Below are 22,089 nucleotides of genomic sequence, written 5' to 3' on the forward strand. Positions count from 1 at the left end.
GGGTTATACTTCCCTGGTCCGCTCATCCTTATCACACACACCCCAATTCCCCTTTCACAGCTGTTCTTGATATTTTGAAAGCCAGACCCGTGAATTCATGTCACCTCGAGTTTGGACCTCCTGCACTCACTGCCATGTGTCCCCCTGCCATGCACAAGTTCAACTGGGCACTCTGTGTGTACGTGCATGCGTGTATGTGTGTGCGTGTGTATATATTTCTTCCCCTCAAACCGACCCCCTAAAGTGGGAAGACTGCAGTCGGGTGGCCTTTTCCCTTCTCTTAGGGTTAGCTGCTCCACATGCAGGTCAAAGATGCGTGAGTCCTAACCCGGGAGAAGTCCAGTCCCAAACCAGAGAGAAGTGCGGCGGGTAAAGTGACGAAAGAAAGAAAGATGAGAGAGAGAGAGAGAGAGAAAAGAAAGAAAGAAAGAAAAGAGAAAAAGGAGAGAGAGAGAGAGACAGAGAGAGAGAGAAGGAGAAGGCAAGAGGGGGAGAAAGAGAAAGAAAGAAGAGAGAGAAATGGAGAAAGAACAAAGAAAGAAGGAAAGGAGAGAAAGAAAGGGAGAGTGAGAAAAGAAAGAAGGAAAGAAAGAAGAAAAGGGAGAGAGACAGAGAAGGCAGAAGAGGGAGAAAAAGAAAGAAAGAAGAGAGAGAGAAATGTAGAAAAAAGATAGAAGGAAAGGAGAGAAAGAAAGAGTGAGAGAGAGAGAAAAGAAAGAAGGAAAGAAAGAAAGAAGAAAAGGGAGAGAGACAGAGACGGCAGGAGAGGGAGAAAGAGAAAGGAAAAAGAAAGAATGAAAGGAGAGAGAGAGAAAAGAAAGAAAGAAAATAGAAAAAAATAGTAAAAGGAGAGAGAGAGAGAGAGAGAAGGTGGGGGAGAAAGGGAAAGAAAGGAGAGAGAAAGAAAGGGAGAAAGAAAAAAGAAAGAAGGAAAGGAGAGAGAAAGGAGAGAAAGAGTGTGTGTGAGAGAAAAGAGAGTTAAAGAAGAAAAAAGACGGGAGAGGGAGAAAGAAAGAAAAGAGAAAAAGAAAGGAGAATGAGAACGAGAGAGAGAGAGAGAAGAGAAGAGGAGTGAGAGAAGAGACAGGGGAGAGAAAGAAGGCTGCGGCCGGCCGGGACAAGAGGCACCTGCTGGCCCCGGGAGCTGGCCATAAAGTGACCCGGCAAGTCCCCCCGTACGGGGCCGAGCTCCCCGCGGGACTGGGAGCCCTCCGGCTGCCTTACCTGGGCTCTGGCGCGGGCGGGACAGGGCAACCCGGCGGCTTGGGCGGGCGAGGGGCGCCTGCGGCAGCGGCAGCGGCAGCGGCAGCGGCAGCGGCAGCGGGGCGCCCTCCTGGCCCGGAGAGGAGGAAGGCATCACCCGCCCACCGGAGGAGGGCAGGGAGGAGCGGAGCTCGAGCGCGCGGCGCGTCCTGGGCTCGCTGGCCAGCCTCGCCAAAGCGCGCCCCCGCCGGTCCCGACCGCCTTTCTCCGCCTGCGGCGGGGCGCGAAAACCCGGCCTGGATCCCGCCCGCTCGCCCTCCCCGCTATCTGTGTGCCCGAGGAGCTAGACTCGGGCATCCAGGTGGAAAAACCGGACTGGAGCGAGAAAAGAGGGACCGCGCTGCCGCTAGGGCCACACGCGCAAGTCACGTCCAGCAGAGCCGGCCCCTGTGGAAGCTGGTGGCTCTTATTTCAGTGGGGCGGCGAATCCGCCCTGGGCTTCAGTCAGAGCTCCGCGGGAGCTATCCAAGGTGCTGAACCCCGAACCCCAACCTAGGTTCAGCACCTTGGACAGCGCCTTTAGAATCCCACCTGGTTCTGACTGAAACCCAGAGCGGATTCACTGCCCCAGTAACATAAGAGCCACCAACCTCCGCTGCTAGGGACCCATCCTAAGTGAGTCACCCTAGCTGAAGAATACGGAAAGTTGTATGAGCTTCTTTCTTTCTTTCTTTCTTTCTTTCTTTCTTTCTTTCTTTCTTTCTTTCTTTCATATGCCTAGGATTGCTCTCTTAACTAACTTGAAGGGAACAGCAAATTCTGGAAGCCACCTTGGAGATGAAGCAAATTTACAGGCACGGTGGGTGGGTGGGGAGTTAGTATTTAGATGTTTCCTGTCCTGGTTAGGCCAGCAGGCTTCAGGAATAGGATACAGAGAAACCTGTTGCTAAGATCTTGGCTACAGGGTGACTTATAATTTGAACGTGTGTGTGTGTGTGTGTGTGTGTGTGTGTGTAAAATTCTCACAAAGAGCAGATGGTGAGATAAATCTGTTTCTAGACTGTCCGGCCTCCAATTGCAGTGTGTGTGTGTGTGTGGGGGGGGGTTACACCACTGGGGGAAAAGAAAATAATTGCACATTGCAAATCTCATGAATGGGAGAAGACAAAGGTAGACATGCTATATTTCTACGTGCAGGGATTTATTCAGAAGGGGGAGATATGGAGGGACACTGAATCAAGTGACCTGCAATCTAAAGTAATACAGCTCTTAAAACTGTAGCTATGGAAGCAGCAAATTGATCAAATGTGACCAGTGGGGGGAAACCTGGTGAAACTAACAATGCTTAGCCCACTTACTATAGGATTGTGCTGCAAGGTTGCAATCCTTTACACGCTTAACCAGGGAGTAAGTCCTATTGAACTCAAGGGGGCTTAATTTTGAGTAGACATATATAGGACTGCACTGTAAGGAGCAAATATTAAATTCTCTAGTTGCTATGAAGGGATCTCAAAAACTGTCCTGTTATAAACTCTCACCTTGCTCAAGAATAGTCAATTGGCCTCTATGTATCAGTTCACTTTGTCCTGAAACTGAAATTATTCAAGCAAGGATAAATAGGTCAGGAATGCACTTGTGTTGAAAGCCAATACTTTCTTTAAACAAGGAGCTAGTGCTCTCCAGTGGTAGGAAGGAAGTACCACAGATTATTATTATTTTTAAACTAACCATTGAGTTATCTCCTGTGACCGGATCTCTCGCAGGTTTTTATTGTAATTTAAAAGCATACTCCTCTAAAAGCTAGGCAAGAAAGGGGAGCATTTAATCTGTTGTACTATTTTCTTAATCTAAATCAGGAGCAGGTAGAAGACTTCAGGCTTCTTGGATCTACTTTGCTTTTTACAAGATCCATTAACTGGAGACCAGTACAAAGGACATACGCTTAAAAACCCTGAGCTCAGGATTTGTCTTTGAGTACAAAACCTGAATAGCACCCACAGTCCTTCCACTCAAAAATCTACACGCTGTTACTCCAAGCATCCTTTATTTTAGCAGTGTAATTTGGGGGTAGGAATAATTTTGCTGTGGCTCCTGGGAGTGAGAAATCCCTGCTAGTTTACTGCAAACCACTCAAAGATTTCTCCGTTGGTCTAGATCTACCTTTTGTGCACCCTTCGTCTATCATGTGCCTAAAAGCCAGCAAGGATTTAATGGGCACAAATCAGACAGAATATCCGTAATAATAATATTAAATAATAATAATAATAATAATAATAATAATAATAATAATAATAATAATAATAATATAATATGTCTTCCAATTAAATTGTTAATAGGCGGGAAACACATCTCGACAGGTTTTATTAACTGGTATCTAAATTAATTGGTCATTACGTATGGCACATGTCAGGATCAATGCTTGAAAAGCACTTCATTCCCATGCATGGCTAGACGGGGGGGGAAAAGTCCTACAACTCCCAGCATGCCCCGGGAGTTGTAGGAACCCCGCCCCCTCCCTGTCTAGCCATGCGAAGGACTGCGCTTGGCAATGTGTTTCTGTAAACGTCCAATAGGGCGAGGAGGGGCGGAGCTTCTTTCCCCTCTTGGCGTCACGTGCTCCACCCAGGAGGCGGAGCCCCCCTGCGCCGCGCCGTGCCGCGCGTTTCTCTCAATCTCGCGATGTTTCGTCCCGTGGGCGGAAGGGAGCCAAGGAGAGGGGGTCCCTTCCCCGCCCCCTCCCTATCTCCCCCCTCCCCCCACTTTCCTCGAACGGCGGTTGCTAACACAAAATGGACGCCGCCGTTGCTGACGCCGCCGCCGCTGAGGCCGATGCCGCCCCCGCCGCCGCTGCGGCCCCGACCCGCCCGGGTCGCGAGGAGGGCGAGGAGGAGGAGGAGGAGGAGGAGGAAGAGCCCTCCACCTCGGCCGCCTTCTCTTCCCAGGAGCCCGGCCCGGAGGAGGTACGGGCGGGAAAGGGGAGACGGAGGAGGAGGGCGGCGGCGGCGGCGGCCACCACGACCACGACAGCCGCGTTAGCGCCGTGGTGGCCTCGGGCGGCGCCGGACCTGGGCGCCTGTGGCCCCCGCGCCACAATCCCCGACCCTCTGTCCTCGGAAGCCGCCTGTGTATGCTCAGAGGAGCTCTTGCTTTTAAGCCTCCCCCCCTCGAAAGATGTCTGTGTACGCTCAGAGGAGCTGATTTTTTGATCCTCCTCCCCTTCCCCTTGAAAACTGGCTGTATATGCTCAGAGATGCTCCCTCCCCTCGAAATCCATCTGTGTATGCTCAGAGGAGCTCTTTTTTACTCGTTCCCTTTGAAAGCTGCCTGTGTGTGCTCAGAGGAACTCTTTTTTAGTCATTCCCCTCATTATTATTATTATTATTTATTCAATTCTTATACCTGCCGATAGCCGAAGCTCTTTGGGCGGTTTACAAAGCTGTCTGTGTATGCTCAGAGGAGCTCTTTTTTACTCGTTCCCCTCATTATTATTATTATTATTTGCATTCATATCCCTGCCCATAGCTGAAGCTCTCTGGGCAGTTTACAAAGCTGTCTGTGTATGCTCAGACAAGCTCTTTTTTACCGTTTCCCCCTAAACCCATCTGCGTATGCTCAAAGGAGCTCATTTTTTGATCCTCTGCCCCCCCTTGTCTGTGTATGTTCAGAGCTCTTTTCTTGACCCTCTGCCCCTCCTCTTGAAAGCCGTCTGTGTATGCTCAGAGGAACTCTTCTTTTATTTACCCTCTCCAAGGAGTTCATGGTCCATGTCGGAAGAAAGTGTATGTCTAAGCGGCCCCAGTTCCTGGCAGTTGGGCTACCAGCACCCTACCAGGTTCTGAGGCCAGGATGCCTCCATGACAGCGGCCTGCCTGTGAGGGCAGGATATGTCTTTGAATCACCAGTTACCTCGTTCCCTGCTTTTCTGCAGCTCCCCACAGGCGTCTTGCCAGATATTTTTTTTATTTAACATTTAGGGTAGTATCCAATATTTGTCCTCCATCGAGTAGACCCATTGAAATGAATGGGACTTGGTTGTGAACCGCCCAGAGAGCTTCGGTTATTGAGTGGTATAGAAATGTAATAAATAAATTAGTCATGTCTAGCTTGTCCTATTTATTTCAATAGGTCTTTTCTATGTGGGGCTAACCTAGGATACTTACCCTCAAATACCCCTGTCTCCAAAAAAGGATGCTGGCCTACCAGGCAGCCCTTCAGTCTGATCCAGCAGGGCTGCTCTCTTCTTGGTCAAGGATTCCCAAATCCCCTGGAATGTGTGTAACACCAATATCTACAAAAAGCAGGGGTCAGGGGCAGGAATAGGGTTGCTAGGAACCAGAAAAGGGAAAAATTAAGGAGGAGGATTACATTTTATGTTCTTCTAAGGATTTGAAGGTGACATATAGTCACACAGAGGAGGGCCAGGATCTCTTCTCGATCCTCCCAGAGTGCAGGACACGGAATAACGGGCTCAAGTTAAAGGAAGCCAGATTCCAGCTGGACATCAGGAAAAACTTCCTGACTGTTAGAGCAGTGCGACGGTGGAATCAGTTACCTAGGGAGGTTGTGGGCTCTCCCACACTAGAGGCATTCAAGAGGCAGCTGGACTACCATCTGTCAGGGATACTTTAGGGTGGATTCCTGCACTGAGCAGGGGGTTGGACTCGATGGCCTTGTAGGCCCCTTCCAACTCTGCTATTCTATGATTCTATATATGGTTCTCCTTTCTCACCCAAGTTCACCTTTGCAAACAACACCTGTGAGATAGGTTAGGCTGAGAGGTAGCAACTGAGGCCCAGGTCACGCAGTGAGCGTCATGGTTAAGACAGTGGGGTGGGGACTTATATTTGGATCTCTTTGTACCTAATCTGGGACTCTTTAAACCAGGGGTAAGGAATTGGGCCCCTCCAAATGTTTTGGATCACAACTCCCATCATTCCCAACCATTCCTGGGATTTAAGGAGATGGTAGTCCAAAACATTAGGAGATCACCAGGTTGTCCACCCCTGCTCTAACCACTACACCACACTGGCTCTTCATGTTCATCGTTTCCCGGCTTATTGTAGCTATTAAGCATGATGAGCTTGTGGGCTTCTCATTGGGACATCTGGTTGGCCATTGTGGTATCAGTGTGCTGGACTAGATAGGCTTTGGTCAGATGCAGCAGGGCTGTTCTTATGTAGAGAAGCAATTTATCTCTGGATATCAGTTCCTGGGGCAGTGGGCAAATGGGACGGCCGCCATATTCTTGCCCTGCCTGATGGTGTCTTCACCAAGAAGCGGCTGGTTGGCCACTATTGGAAACTGGCCCAGGTGAACACTTACTCTGTTCTTACGAGTTTTGGGGTTTCTGTTTATACCAATTAGGGATGGGCTGACTGAAGGCTTGCCTGGTAATGTTCTCTCCTGCCCCCATCTTTGCCTCTCTTTTGCCTTAGTTCATCATTGTATTTGTAAATTTGCAAAGGAAGAGTATATAGGCTGAGTGGGAGACATTCTAGAGGGGTGTCTGTGTTAAGCCTCTCCTTATATATGCCTGCCCGAGACCTTAGATCTATTGGAGGAGCCTTTCTCCGCATCCCACCAACGCAACATATACGTTATGATGGGACAACGGAGAGGGCTTTCCCTTTGGTGGCACCCCGACTGTGGAATGCCCTCCCCTTGGAGGCCCGATTGGCGCCAACATGGATTGCATTTCGACGCCAAGTAAAAACATGGCTTTTTAACAAAGCCTTTGATGGTTAAACTCACTGGCACATTGTTTTAACTGTTTTAACAGCATCTATTGCTTTTAAATTATATATTGTTGTAACTTGGATTATGGTTTAATTTGTTTTTAACTGTATATTTATTGTTTTATACTGTATGTTTTTATCTGTACGCCGCCCTGAGATCTTAGTGATATAGGGCGGGATATAAATATTTTAAATAAATATTTGTTGCAGCAAAACCAAGGAATAGTTGTGTGGTACCTTAAAGACTGAAAGGGTTCCAGCCCACTTTTATGCATGTTTACTCAAATGTTAGTTCCACTATTTTCAGTGAGGGTGGGGAAATGTGTATAGGGTTGCAGACTCATTGTGGCATGAATGTTCGTAGACCAAAGGCGTGACGTGTTGTCCCCAAAAATCTGTTTATTTTATAAGCAGGGGGGCTAAAAGTATAGTTGGTCAGTGGCATTTCTGTGTAAAGCTGAAATATACGCATTTAAGTCATAAATGTGTGGATAGAAGCCTTTGTTCTTAATTTTATGTACTTTATGAATAATTCTTAGCAAGATAAGCACTGCCATGTATGGCAGCTTTATTTGATGACACAAGGCTCTTGTTTGATGTTGGTAATGGACTGAATGAGGACGAACAAATTGAAGCTTAATCCAGACAAGACAGAGGTGTTCCTGGTTAGTTAAAAGGCAGATCAATAGGGATTCAACCCGTGCTGGAGGAGGTTTCACTCCTCCTGAAGACTCAGGTTCACAATTTGGGTGTACTGGATTCAGGCCTCAACATGGGTTCAGGTGTGCATTTGCAGAGTTGAGGCTAGTGCGTGAAATGCACCCATTCCTAGCGATGTCTGACCTGGACGTGGTCATGCATGACTTAGTTACATCCTGTTTGGACTACTGTAATGGGCTGTATGTGGGTCTGCCTTCGAAAAGTGTTTGTAAACTTCAGCTAGTCTTGAATGCTGCGGTCAGACTGATGACTGAGGGCAGTTATTGGGAGCATGTGACACAGTGGCTTCCAGGCACAATTCAAATTGGTGGTTATGACCTGTAAAGCACTATGTGGCTTGGGACCAAGCTAACTGAAAGGCCATATTCTTCCACATGAGCCTGCCTGGGTTTTAAGAACCTGGAGGAGAACCTTCTTTCTGTCCTGCTGCTATTGGAGGCACATCTATTGGAAATGTGAGAAGGGGCCTTCTCACTTGCTTCCAGGCTCTGGGACACCCTTCTGAAAGAGGCTAGGTTGGCTTACATGCTCGAAACTTCTGGTTCCTTGTTTTGCAAGGTCCTTGAGCGGGTGGTGGCGGGCCAGCTCCAGACACTCTTGGATGAGACTGATTATCTGGATCCATTTCAGTCGGGTTTCAGGCCTGGCTTTGGCACGGAAACAGCCTTGGTCGCCCTGTATGATGACCTATGTCGGGAGAAAGACAGGGGGAGTGTGACTCTGTTGATTCTCCTTGATCTCTCTGGCTTTCGATACCATCACCCATGGTATCCTTCTGGAACGTCTGGCTGAGTTGGGAGGGCACTGCATTGCAGTGGTTCCGCTCCTACTTAGCAGGACAGCTCCAGAAGGTGGTGCTTGGGGGACATTGCTCGGCCCTGTGGACTCTCCAGTATGGGGTTCCGCAGGGGTCGGTCTTGTCTCCCATGCTGTTTAACATGTACATGGTGGTTCCTCCGATTGGATGGAGGGTGTTCAACCGGTTCTGGATGGGGTTGCACTCCCCCTGAAGGAGCAGGTTCGTAGCTTGGGGGTTCTCCTAGAACCATCTTTGTCACTTGAGGCTCAGGTGGCCTCAGTGGCACGGAGTGCTTTCTACCAACTTCGGTTGGTGGCCTAGCTACGCCCCTATCTGGACAGGGATAACCTAGCTTCGGTTGTCCGTACTTTGGTAACTTCCAAATTAGATTACTGCAATGCCCTCTACATGGGGCAGCCTTTGAAGATGGTCCGGAAGCTGCAGCTTGTGCAAAATGCGGCGGCCAGATTGATAGCTGGAACACACTGATTCTGGCCTGCTTGCATTGGCTGCCTATATGTTTCTGAGCCCAATTCAAGGTGCTGGTCTTAACCTATAAAGCCCTACATGGCTTGGGACCGCAATACCTGATGGAACGCCTCTCCCGACACGAACCTACCCGTACACTGCGCTCAACATCTAAGGTCCTCCTCCGAGTGCCTACTCCGAGGGAAGCTCAGAGGATGGCAACAAGGGAGAGGGCCTTCTCAGTGGTTGCCCCCCGACTGTGGAATGATCTTCCCAATGAGGCTCGCCTGGCGCCAACGTTGTTATCTTTTCGGCGCCAGGTCAAGACTTTTCTCTTCTCCCAGGCATTTTAACAGCATTTAACAACGTTAAGTTTGTTTTTAATGGACCCCAGAATTGTTGTTTTTAAATGGATACTGTTGTTTTTATACTGTTTTTATGTTTTTTAAATTTTTGTATACTTTTAATGTTTACTATTTTTAATTGTTGTAAACCGCCCAGAGAGCTTCGGCTGTGGGGCGGTATATAAATGTAATAAAATAAATAAATAAATAAAAATCAATCTCTGATCAGCCCAGTTGGAGGATGTTGTGTGACTTGCAAATCCGGACACTATTCATGAGTTAACCCAAAGTTAACCTAAGAACACATCAAAGGTTAACTTTGGGTTGCTTAACCCATGGATAAGCCATAGTGTCTGGGTTCGTATGTCATGTGACAACCTCTGATCAAGTCAATCAGAGGTTGATTATGGGAAGTGGAAGTTGCTCTTGCACAGCCTAACCTGGCAAACCAAGGGCTAATTACATGCGAACCGCGTCTATGTTTGGAATTGACTAATGGTGAAGGGCTGTCAACATTGCCAGCTGATTTCTGCTTACTCTGAGATACTGGCAAATGACTCTCCATAAACCTCTTCCTCAAGGTGTACAGCAACATATGCTTTGGCAATGTTTCCTTATACACCTTGCCTGCTCATTTCTGGTTGGCTGTGTTTTAGCTCATGCATAGGAAGTCGAGGGAAAGCACCTGACAAATCTATTTCTCTTTTCACTGGGAAGGGGTGGGGAGGAAACTGCCATTCATGGCATCGTTACAAATTCTGGTTAATGAAGGAGCTATGGTTAGTGTTGGTGTTTGTATCATTCTGAGCCGTGGTTATTGCCAGCAAGAGGAGGGGATGGTCATTCACTTCAGAGAGCGGGGACGGTGCGGAAATAGCGTGCTTCCCCAAGGCTGGCTCCCATTTTGCAGATTGATTTGCAGGGAGTGAACATTAATTCTGCATCAGAAACTTGAAGCTGCAGTCCAGGAATCTTCTCCCTTTCTCTAATCTGGTGCCAAAAGTAAAGTTCAGCTTCTGGCGTCTTAATCTTCTATTTTACATCCTTTTTGTTGTTCTGGAACAGCTATTCGTTCCAAAATACATAACCGTACAGCTGTTCCAAATGTAAGACAGTTTTAGCTGTTCCAGCAACACTGTGGCTATTTTTTGAAAAATAAATGTTGTAGTTCGAGTTAATAAAGACTAATATTTTATTAATGGTAGAAATCAGAAATAGGTTTTCAGGCCATGTTTGTATTCTTTTCTCCATCTGCACTTACCGTCAGGCAGAAATCTTGCTTTGATAGCCAGGTTTGACATGCCATTTGAGCAGGGATGGGGAAGCTGTGGCTCTCCAGATGTTGTTGGACTCCAGCTCCAATCAGCCCCATCAAAAATGGCCAAGGGTCAGGGATGATGGCAGTTAGAGTCCATTAATATCTGGAGGGCCACAGGACACTTCAAATACTTAAAAAGTTGTCATACAGAGGAGGGCCGGGATCTCTTCTCGATCATCCCAGAGTGCAGGACATGGAATAATGGGCTCAAGTTACAGGATGCCAGATTCCAGCTGGACATCAGGAAAAACTTCCTGACTGTTAGAGCAGTAAGACAAAGGAAACAGTTACCTAAGGAGGTTGTGGGTTCTCCCATACTAAAAGCCTTCAAGAGGCAGCTGGACAGCCATCTGTCAGGGATGCTTTAAGATGGATTCCTGCATTGAGCAGGGGGTTGGACTCGATGGCCTTATAGGCCCCTTCCAACTCTACTATTCTATGATTCTATGACTCCTCACTTCTGCAATAGGGACTAACAGTAGAATCCAAAACAGGCCTCTTCTGTGCATTTTATTGAGTTCAGTGTGGTATGCTTCTTGATAAGGGTTTTGTAACTTTTCCACTTTACACATGAAAAGGGGTTTCTGTCTCAGAAGTAGTTTGAGCTAAGTAAATCGATCAGGATCCAAAGAGCTATGCATCTACTCCTGCAAATACAATGAGTCTTTTAACTTACGGTTCTCAAAGAGCAATCCACTCCCATAAAACATAGTAAACTGTTTTGAATTGGGGAGAACTTTCAAAATCACTTCTACCAATTTTGCTTTGGTCTGTCAGCTGTTAGACCTAATGATCATTGTAGAATTTTCAATTTTATTTACAGAAATATGATCCTCCATTTCAACTTAAACCCCCTCCAAAAGCATCTAAATCTGAAAAAGACGTTGATCCAGAATATGAAGAGAAGATGGTAGGTTTTTCTGCTTCAGCAGTTTTTTTTATGATACTTTTGCTATATCTGTTGTTAAGCTTAATTTAGTTGTGGTAAGTAGCAGTAAAAATGTTTATATACATAATATTCACTATTCTGAAAAGAAAACTTTAACAAATGATTCATTCATCAACAGTCTTCAAAAAGTGTGTATTTATGTATACATACTGAAATATTATATTTGGAATGTTTAACGTTCATATCTGTCAAAAATCAATATAATCCCTTCAGAGGATCCTTTATTTATTTATTTATTTCACAAATTTATATGCCACTTAGCAGCCAAAATTTCAGAGCGGTGAACATAATGACAACATCAACATTAAAATATAACGATAAAATACCACAATGAAATAGTCACTGTTCAGCAATTAAATTATTAACTGGAATCGGTTGGGTGGCGACTTGTTACGTAAAGAGATGGATCTTAAGGAGATTCTAGAAATCCAAACTGTAGACGCCTTTCTGATGTCAAGGGGCAGCGCGTTCCAGAGGGTGGATGTTGCAACTCTGAATGCTCTATTACTAGTCCTCCCATATGTACCTGCCTGGACCCTAAGGTCATCCTCAGGGGTCCTTCTCCACGAGCCCCTGCCAAAGTAAGTGAGGCAGGTGGCTACCAGGAGGGCCTTCTCTGCTGTGGCACCCCGGCTGTGGAATGAGCTCCCTAAGGAGGTTCGCTTGGCACCTACATTATATGCTTTTAGACGCCAGGTGAAGACTTTTTTATTCTCCCAGCATTTTAACAGTCTATAAATACATTTTAACTTGGTGTTTTTAATTTGTAATTTTGCATTGCTGCTGTTTTTATCTGGTTGAGCTTTTATATTGTATTTTATATTATGGTTTTAATATTGTTGTTTTATACTTTGAATGTTTTTAATTTTTGTGAACCGCCCAGAGAGCTTCGGCTGTTGGGCGGTATAGAAATGTAATAAATAAATAAATAAATAAGGTGAACCTCAATTTCATGCTGCACTATCAAAGAGTGCTTACTCGAAGGATTAGAAAGGTTGCTCAGGGGTGTTGGGGGTGTTGTGATCCTTAAAGTATCCTGGTTCCAAGTTCTTTAAATCTTTATATCTTAACAACAAAACCTTAAACTTAACTCGTTAGCTTATTAACAGCCAGTGCAGTTCTTTTTAGCAGAGATATAACATGCTGACCAGAGGAGGCCCCTGTACCAGTTTCAACTTCCGGACCAAGTCTCTGGGTAGCTCCATACATTTGAACTCTGGGCTTCCTAGTTCATAGCTTGGTCCCCTAGCCATGACAATTTACCAGCTCTCTCTTTATTTGAGCCATGCTGTTTCAAAAGAAGTATTAATTCAAAACTGGAAATGAAAGCATGTGTTAACGTACACTACTACACCATGTAGTGTCTATTAATGTTAATTTGCTTTTTCCAAACCCAGAGCCTGTCATGAGTTGTGGACTCGTTTCTTATCTTGAGGAATTTTCCATAGATTAGGCTCTTAAAAAGCTCCCACTGTGTGCCCTGGAGGAATTTGAAAGTGATTGCATTCTTGATTATGAGGGGTGACATTCCCCTGTTTGCATTTTAAGGTCAGAAGTTGATATGATATTGCAGATACTACTTTGCTTTTCTTGCCTTGAATATAGAAAACAGATCGAGCCAAAAGATTTGAATTCCTGCTGAAGCAGACAGAACTTTTTGCACATTTTATTCAACCTGCAGCCCAGAAATCACCAACATCTCCCCTAAAAGTGAAACTTGGACGACCACGAGTAAAGAAGGATGAAAAGCAGAGCTTGCTTTCAGCTGGGGAGTATGTTTTCTTTCTATATATATATTTGTTGTTGTTGTTTATTCGTTCAGTCATTTCCGACTCTTCGTGACTTCATGGACCAGCCCACGCCAGAGCTTTCTGTCGGCCGTTGCCACCCCTAGCTCCCCCAAGGTCAAGTCTGTCACCTCCAGAATATCATCCCTCCATCTTGCCCTTGGTTGGCCCCTCTTCCTTTTGCCTTCCACTTTCCCTAGCATCAGCCTCTTCTCCAGGGTCTCCTGTCTTCTCATTATGTGGCCAAAGTACTTCAGTTTTGCCTTTAATACCATTCCCTCAAGTGAGCAGTCTGGCTTGATTTCCTGGAGTCTGGACTGGTTTGATCTTCTTGCAGTCCAAGGCACTCTCAGAATTTTCCTCCAACACCAATTTAAAATTACTGCTGGCAGCTTAATTCTTATTACATGTATTTTACATGCTACACGGTTATAGCAAATATACAGCTCAGGTACTGTATAGCTCTTAATAATGGCTCAAAACACTTGAACAAATACATTATGTTGGTATTTGCCTGTTCAGAAGACATCTTAAACCCTGCTGGCTAAGGCTTTTGGTTAAGCAGCAGGGTTTAAGGTGTCTTGTGTGATGCGTTTTGCTAAACCCTGCTCACTCACTAACCACAGCCGGACCGTCTGCAGCAGGTTTAGCAGCCCCAGTTTCAGCAGTAAAAATGCATGTCGGTATTTGTGTTTTCAGGTTTGGCCTCTCAAACGTAGTTAGCAAAAACCAGCTTCCTCATTGCCAGCTTTGGAAAGCAAAAACATCCCTGTGTGCTTGTGGCCATAGCAGGCAAAGGTGACCCAAATATTTTAATTCCATTTCATTCATTTCTATACCACCTAAAGCTCTCTGGGCCGTTCACAGAAGTTACAAGCCAAAACGCAACCTCAAAATGTAAGAGATAATTTAACGTACAAAATTTGAAGCAGTTAAAAAAAGAATAAAGTACTGGTACCCGATGAAACAACTGATATTAAAAACTCCATCATATATGGGGAGAACTGGACGCCAGACTGCAGATATAGTATACAAAGAAGTCCTTGCTGAAAATGCGTCTTCTGCGCATGTGTTAGACTTGAGTTTCTTCATTTATTTTGCAGTTATCGCCACAGGCGCACTGAGCAAGAGGAGGATGAAGAGTTACTTTCTGAGAGTCGGAAAACCTCAAATGTGTGTACTCGATTTGAGGAATCTCCTTCTTGTTAGTATATTCATTGAAAACTTCCTCCATTTGCTTAGATGAGTTTAAAAAATTAGATCACAGTTTACTCAAATGTATAAATAACAAATTTGCATGTTTATGTTTTTGCAGACGTTAAAGGAGGAACGTTACGAGATTATCAGGTTAGGGGGTTGAACTGGATGATCTCATTGTACGAAAATGGCGTGAACGGCATCTTGGCAGATGAAATGGTAAAAAGCTCACTTTTTGAATGTATTTTTGGGATGGGAGCAGGGTGTGTGTTCCTTGGAAATATGTTACTCCCAAATGTGAAACATGAATCATGGAGATTTGAGCATGTTATATACCAAATGGAAAGACACAGTGGTCACAAGCCCAGAGTTGTGCAGGTATTGGAACTTTTTATCAGTAGTTCCTTTGCCAAATCCCAACACTACTTTTTAAACTCCCTTGAGTTCAAGTAGTAGTTGTAGGCTACGATCTACATTCTTCATACTCCATGACAATTCAGTTGGTTGTAATATAGCCTTGCAAATAAATCTGGAATTGAACTAGCCTTTAAATTATTGGCCGTTCGGGGAATACTTGAGGTAAGATTTTTTTTTCATCCATCTGCCTCAATTATTGTGCAGCTATTACCAATATTGGTGGAGTTTCTCATGACTTTTGTGATTTCCTAATAAGCCAGGAGACATTCAGATGAAATTGGCAAGGCAGGAACCTGACTCTCTGGAGATGCTTGTAGGAGGACCACTTTTCCACAGACAAGCTTGTCTACCGATTGAGAGAATCTCCTTGTGTGTCCCAGCATCCCTAAGGATATGCTTAGTTGGCCAAGGGAGAAGGTCTTTTTGCTGGCTGCACCTAGGCTCTGAAATTCCAATTTGAGGGGAGCCTGTTTTACCCCCTCTCTAGTGGCTTTCTTCATGTTGGTAAAAACTTCCCTTTGCGGCTGTGATTTGCCGTTATATTGAATGTGGGCTATGTTCTGTTTGTTTTCTGTTGCTGTTTGTTACTATATTATAAGCATTGGACAGTATCTAACACTTCCCAAGCCCCGGTGGGACCCACTGCTTGTGCAGTGGGGATTTAGTGCTTCCGATAGGAATCGAATCAAAGGGGCTGCAACCCAATCCAAACCAGGCGATAAGCCCACTGCTCAAACTTGGGAACGACTCACCCTTCTCTCCTCCCTTCTTTGGCATGCTATAATATAATTCTTTCGGGTTTATTGATCTGATCCAGGTCTCATATGCTCGCTTATAATTTGAGATTAATATAACAATAGTTTCCCAGCTCAGATGTATTGGGCAGCTGTGCCTTAACAAATCCTGGAAGTATTCTATTACAGTCTACGAGGGAAGAGGAGGAGGCAGCCCCAGGGTGCAATGCTCATTCTCCACCAAGACGACTCAGTTCCAAGTAGTCTGTTATTTTGCTGAGCTCATCTTTTTCACGGGGTCGGGGCCGTGGGCGGAGCAATCCCCATGTTTTCAAAGAAGTCCTCCGAATTTGGAGCGTTCCGAACGTCCAGTGCTCTGCCTGCAGAGGTAATGTTTGCCTCTCTGTCCTCCTTTCCTCACTTGATGCACTTTTGCGCACATCTAGTGGAGCTGTGGGGACCAGAGCTTGGAGGCTTCAGTACGTCACGGATCCTTGATGCCTTCTCTTCCTGCCTCCTTCCCCCTCCTTCGCATCCTCACCTGAGGTTGGAGCGCCTTCCAGCTGCTGCGTTCTTTCCACAGCACTTCAAGGGGTGGGATGGTTTTTTTTTTAACAATCCCCATTGGGATTTCTCCTTTCGAGGTTGGAGCAGTGTCCACAGCCATAGAGGGGGAACTCCCAGGTATCTGTGGTCCCTGGGATGCTCTTCCAGGCACCCTAGGATTGCTCCTTAAGTCTATTTATTGAGCTTATGTGGAAGTAGAATGGGCATGTCAAAGGAAGTAAGTTATCAAGCCTAGCCCACCCTTAGCAATCAATCCCTGTTCTTTTTTAAAGGCTGTGAATTTCTTCTCTACATGTAGAAAATTAATGAGATGGCAGGTATCTCAAGGAGTCCAGGAATAACAGTTCTCTATAATTTAAGGAATAGATGCATAATGCATAGCAGTACTACAGGCTGAGGCTCAAATATTCACTTGCAACATGTCTCGGAGCCAAGTGTAATTAAATTTTTCGTTCTTTGTAATATTTCTTGCGTATTGCAGAGGATTGCTTATGAGAAGCTGTGGTTTTATTGTCTAAAAACAAACTCTAGCCAGAGTTGTAATTTGCATATGGCAGTATATTGGAATTACGGCACTTATTCGTTCCATAGATCGTCCTGTGTGTGTGTGTGTAGACTTTTCCATGCACTGTTATAAATGGAAATTAGCTCAGTACCGCTAAAAATGACACATCACTTTAAATAATTTTTAAAAATCTATTGTAGGGACTAGGGAAGACATTGCAAACTATTGCATTACTGGGCTATCTGAAGCATTATCGAAACATTCCTGGCCCACATATGGTACTGGTCCCAAAATCGACTTTGCACAACTGGATGAATGAATTTAAGCGCTGGGTTCCAACGTTACGTGCTGTCTGTCTCATTGGAGACAAGGACGCTAGGGTAAGTAGCATCAATTAAACAATGATCTGCTTTACAGGTCAGACTGAGATATTCCAAGAACTTATTTTCTGTAGCCGTTGTATATTGTATTTTATACAGTGTTTTTCAGAGTAGAAGATTACTAATTGATTAGTCCATGAATAAAATCTGAATGGATTGGCATGAGAGAAAACCGTTGTTCTATAGCAGCCTTCCTCAACCTGGGGCGCTCCAGATGTGTTGGACTGCACCTCCCAGAATGCCCCAGCCAGGCTGGGGCATTCTGGGAGGTGCAGTCCAACACATCTGGAGCGCCCCAGGTTGAGGAAGGCTGCTCTAGAGGAAAGAGCATATTTTGTTTTAAGATGATGCATCCCTGTGTCACCCTTGGAAGTATCTGAGAAGAAACATTCCTTCTCTCACACGTAGGGAGAAATAGCTTTTTTCATATTGATTATAGTCCTAATATTATCCTCATGAAACATCGTTTTCTTTCTTTTCGTCTTATGTTTCCTTGCCAAGCTTTTCCTCTGATATTGATAGACGGTTGTGGCAACAGCCTCTAAAGGTTTTGGAAATGCTGGGAGGGGAATTGTAGAATTCCCTCCCCGCCACCCCCATTCATAGGATTGTGCTCATAATTGGTTGCCTTACTTATCTGAAAGTGCTTGCCATGTTCATTTTTTTCATTAGGCTGCTTTCATTCGTGATGTTATGATGCCGGGAGAATGGGATGTGTGTGTGACGTCCTACGAGATGGTAATTAAAGAGAAGTCTGTTTTCAAAAAATTTAACTGGAGGTATCTTGTGATTGATGAAGCCCACCGAATAAAGAATGAAAAATCTAAGGTAAGCTCCCTTTTTATTTCTGTAGGTACTTAATGCCATACTGCTACTACTACTACTACTAATACAACAACTTTATTGTAGTCAATAGACCATTCCATCAAAAGTTACATACAAAAGAACTGAGCGTACAGTTAGCTATTAAAAGGACAAGTAATCGTAGAGGATCTAATAGAAACAGCCAAGTTCAAAAACTTGGCCACTTGCTCAGTGATTGATTTGTCTGAGTTCCGAAGTAATCGGGACATAATACTAGAGTAGTGCATATCTGGAAAAAAATCTGTTAACTTTTTCACGGAAATAAAACTTCTTGGTACAAAAGCTAAGAAGGGTTGTCTTACCAAATATTTCATTTTAGAATGTCAGGAAAATAGAGTTGAATGTAAAACAACAGTGACTGATCTGATGTATGCATATTGTTTGTAATTCTGCGTTAGGGATTTTTGGTAGCTTGGAGCTTCATTTTGAGATACTTTGTGCTACCATTTGTAAAAAAACCCCATATTTTCAGGTGCTAATAAGTGCTCTTCCAAACTTTTTCTAGCTATCTGAGATTGTTCGTGAGTTCAAGACAACAAATAGGTTGCTATTAACAGGAACTCCATTACAGAACAATCTTCACGAGCTATGGGCATTGCTCAATTTCCTTTTACCTGATGTCTTCAATTCTGCAGAGGTGAGATTGGATTTCGCATTAAGAACATTACAAAACCAACAACTCATTTTTTGATAACCTAAGCCCTATTCGAGTGTTCTGATTCTGTGCAGAGTAAACACGCAAGGAGAGGAAGTGTAACCCCCCCCCCCAATAACTTTTGTCATCTTAAAGTCATGGAGAGTTCTAGCATTCTGATGAGGGTCTCCTGTATCCGTGTGCATGGGACGGAACAGATTTTCCCAGCGTTCTGAATCACATGGAGATCCTCCTCTTCAGGAAGTAGACGGTGACAGACGTGTTGACAGAGGTGGCTGGGGGACTGTCACGCTACCTCTTGTTGGGTGTTTATGCAGAACCGGAATGCCTGAATAGGACTCTAGTTTCTGCCAAAAGCACTCATAGAATCATAGAATAGTAGAGTTGGAAGGGACCTATGAGGCCATCGAGTCCAACCCACTGCTCAATGCAGGAATCCACCCTAAAGCATCCCTGACAGATGGTTCTCCAGCTGCCTCTTGAATGCCTCTAGTGTGGGAGAGCCCACGACCTCCCTAGGTAACTGGTTCCATTGTTGTACTGCTCTAACAGTCAGAAAGTTTTTCCTGATGTCCAGCTGGAATCTGGCTTCCTATAACTTGAGCCCGTTATTCCGTGTCCTGCACTCTGGGAGGATCGAGAAGAGATCCTGGCCCTCCTCTGTGTGACAACCTTTTAAGTATTTGAAGAGTGCTCAAGCTGACTTTGTATTTTATTATAACTGTTTACAATACAAGAGAGAATGCAATGACTGGAAGGGGGAGAGGAAAATGGTATCCCAATGTTGAATTCTCTTCTCCCTCTCTATGATGTATAGCAAAACTTACTCGGTGGCCTGATATCACACTGCCTTTGTTGCTCACTTCTTCTAGCGAGAGCCAATATATATATTTGTGACAAAAACATAGTAATGTCAGAGTACATTTTACTACATATTATAGAAGGGAAGAACGTGGCATGAGTATACAGTTTTCTTTTAACACATAGTTCTATCCTAAAATTTCTCCTTGAGTTAACAAGTGCTGGTGACTTATGAAATTACAATATTAATATTAATAATATTTCTTCACCTATAGGACTTTGACTCCTGGTTTGACACTAAAAATTGTCTTGGTGATCAAAAACTTGTAGAGAGACTTCATGCAGTAAGTTTGATGACATTTCTTGCTTGAGCAAATTTGCTATCTCCTCCTCTTAGTGTCTCATACACTATACTATGTATTGAAGAGACAGCATATAATTCTTAGTATAGCATCTTAAATGTGTACATCTGAGAAATATAAATGTGTATTGTCTGCAGTGATACAAAGGAAGCCAAGATTTGTTGAGTTTGTTTGCTTCCAACTTACGTAGTTTAGCATTTTTGGTGTGTATGTCATTCCCTTGCCCCGGAAGCAAGGCATCCAATTATTGATATTATGTACTTGACAAATGCTTTTAAAATTTCACGGGTTCAAACATGGGGAGGAGTCTTGAGACTTCTTTTTAACAAGCTCTGTTATCAAGGTAATTCGGAGGGAAGGCCGTTCTCTGCAAGGAGGCTGATGTTTGTGGGCCTGCAGTTGCCCCTAGAAATGCCACGGGGAGTGACACACTTTCTGAAAAGCGTTCTGCACGGGCTCTGTAGCTCTGCTTGAAGTTCTTTTTTCATTCTCAAGGTAGACCCCCTGCAAAACTGATTTGAAAAAAGGCATCATAAGAGCAGTGTAAGGAAGCTATGGCATTGGCAGTCTAAATACTGAAGCAAAAACTGTTGGTTTTCAGGTTTTGAAGCCATTTTTGTTACGGCGCATAAAAGCTGAAGTGGAAAAGAGCTTGCCTCCTAAGAAAGAAGTGAAAATTTATCTGGGACTCAGCAAAATGCAGAGGGAATGGTAAGGTGCTTTTTTCTTTGATTTAAAATTGGTCCACAGTGGTCTAACTTGTCTAACTTGTCCTATAAATTCACTGTGTCTGCAATCCTATAACCAATCATCTGGAAGTAAGCCACACTGAACTCAGTATGTCTTAGTTCTTAGAAGGTGTATATGCAATATAAATGTCCTTGGGCAAGTTGCTATGACTCAGCCCCAGGTCCCTCTTCTCTTTTTCACCTAGTCTGCAATACAGAGATAATAATACTGGCCTCCCTTCCAGAACTATAGTAAGCATAAGTGAGATAATGTGTGTGAAGTACTTTGAACATTTGAAATGTGCAAAATAAATGCACATATAGATGATCTGAAGAAGGTTCCCTACATTCTGCCTCTGCTGTACTCAGAGCATGTCAGAAAAATAGAAGGCAGAAACTTGGTTTGGGGTTAGATGGAAAAACTGCTTTACACGCAAAAGGTTTCTAGCCCACCTTTTAGAGCATGTACCCTTGCAAGGCGGGTTGCAATAAATCAATACAATATAACATTTTCAATGCAAGCCATTTTCCGGAGTCCCATTTTAGAGCCAAGGGTATTATCATCCAGGAAAGTTAGAGGGAAAGAGGGGCAGTGCCAGTTCGCATGTAAAAGTGGCAAATGGCAAAATAATTAAGGAACCCACGATTTGCTGAACTGCATGCTGAACGTGAGCCACTGTGTTTTCCATAAGCAACCACTAGTCAGCCTAGTTGTAGGTTGTGTGATGTGCGAACCCAAAGCTATGGGTTATTTATGGGTGAAATAACCCAAAGTTAACCTATGTTTAATTTTTAGGTTAACTTTAGATTGTTTAACCCATAAATAACCATCCCATAGTGCCTGGGTTTGCACTTCACGCAACAACCTTTGGAGGTGGATTGTGCACAGTATGCAGGTATGCCGATGTAGGGGGAAAAACGCACCAATAAGCGTGGATGCTAAAAAGAGAGATCAGCTCTGGTGCTTGCTAAACGTGTTAAAAACTGTTTTATTCTTTAAATCCAAAAATGCTCTGCTCAACGTTTCGGATGTATCGTCCTTTGTCAGGAGCTATAATAAAATATACAGTTCTTTTAAAATAACAAAGCAGGAGCATCACCCATACATTACTGAAACATTTCATGTAGAAACCTCAACTATTCCTATCTACAGGTTTTGTAGTTGCCACAAGTCGTGGAGACTAAAAGTTTTTCTAGGGACACTTTTGTTCTTATTCCTCCTCAGGATTACACAATGTAATTTGCTGACCTTAGTACACAAATTCTACACTTTGAAAATCTAGGCTTTTCTGACTTATCATATCACCTCCCCGTTAATGGCTTATTTTTTATTATATTCGATCACTATCTTCCCCTACTGATACCTTGCCATAGATATACTTTCCCCTGGCAATGCCTTGTGTAGATTATAAACTATTACAGTCATTGCATCACTACACACCCCAGTAACATGTACATAAAAATACAAATATATAAATACAAATACGAAGCCAAAATGTGTTCTCTCTAACCTGGAAACAGTTGCTGTGCTAGCAGGAGCTACTGTGTCTCACTGG

General features: G+C 44.2%; 1 protein-coding gene across 1 annotated transcript in view; it reads left to right on the forward strand.

The window, feature by feature from the left end:
• Positions 1–3,992: 3,992 nt before the first annotated feature.
• Positions 3,993–22,089, forward strand: part of SMARCA1 (SWI/SNF related, matrix associated, actin dependent regulator of chromatin, subfamily a, member 1) — a 48,622-nt gene continuing 30,525 nt past the window's right edge. Inside the window, exons 1-10 of the mRNA XM_063142055.1 lie at positions 3,993–4,163; positions 11,411–11,497; positions 13,142–13,308; positions 14,427–14,527; positions 14,639–14,739; positions 16,944–17,123; positions 17,796–17,951; positions 18,493–18,624; positions 19,719–19,787; positions 20,407–20,516. Of these exons, the coding sequence (XP_062998125.1) occupies positions 3,993–4,163; positions 11,411–11,497; positions 13,142–13,308; positions 14,427–14,527; positions 14,639–14,739; positions 16,944–17,123; positions 17,796–17,951; positions 18,493–18,624; positions 19,719–19,787; positions 20,407–20,516 (1,274 nt within the window). The remainder of the gene's footprint in view (positions 4,164–11,410; positions 11,498–13,141; positions 13,309–14,426; positions 14,528–14,638; positions 14,740–16,943; positions 17,124–17,795; positions 17,952–18,492; positions 18,625–19,718; positions 19,788–20,406; positions 20,517–22,089) is intronic.

The sequence above is a fragment of the Elgaria multicarinata genome, chromosome 15, assembly GCF_023053635.1.
Source record: "Elgaria multicarinata webbii isolate HBS135686 ecotype San Diego chromosome 15, rElgMul1.1.pri, whole genome shotgun sequence".
Lineage (NCBI taxonomy): Eukaryota > Metazoa > Chordata > Lepidosauria > Squamata > Anguidae > Elgaria > Elgaria multicarinata.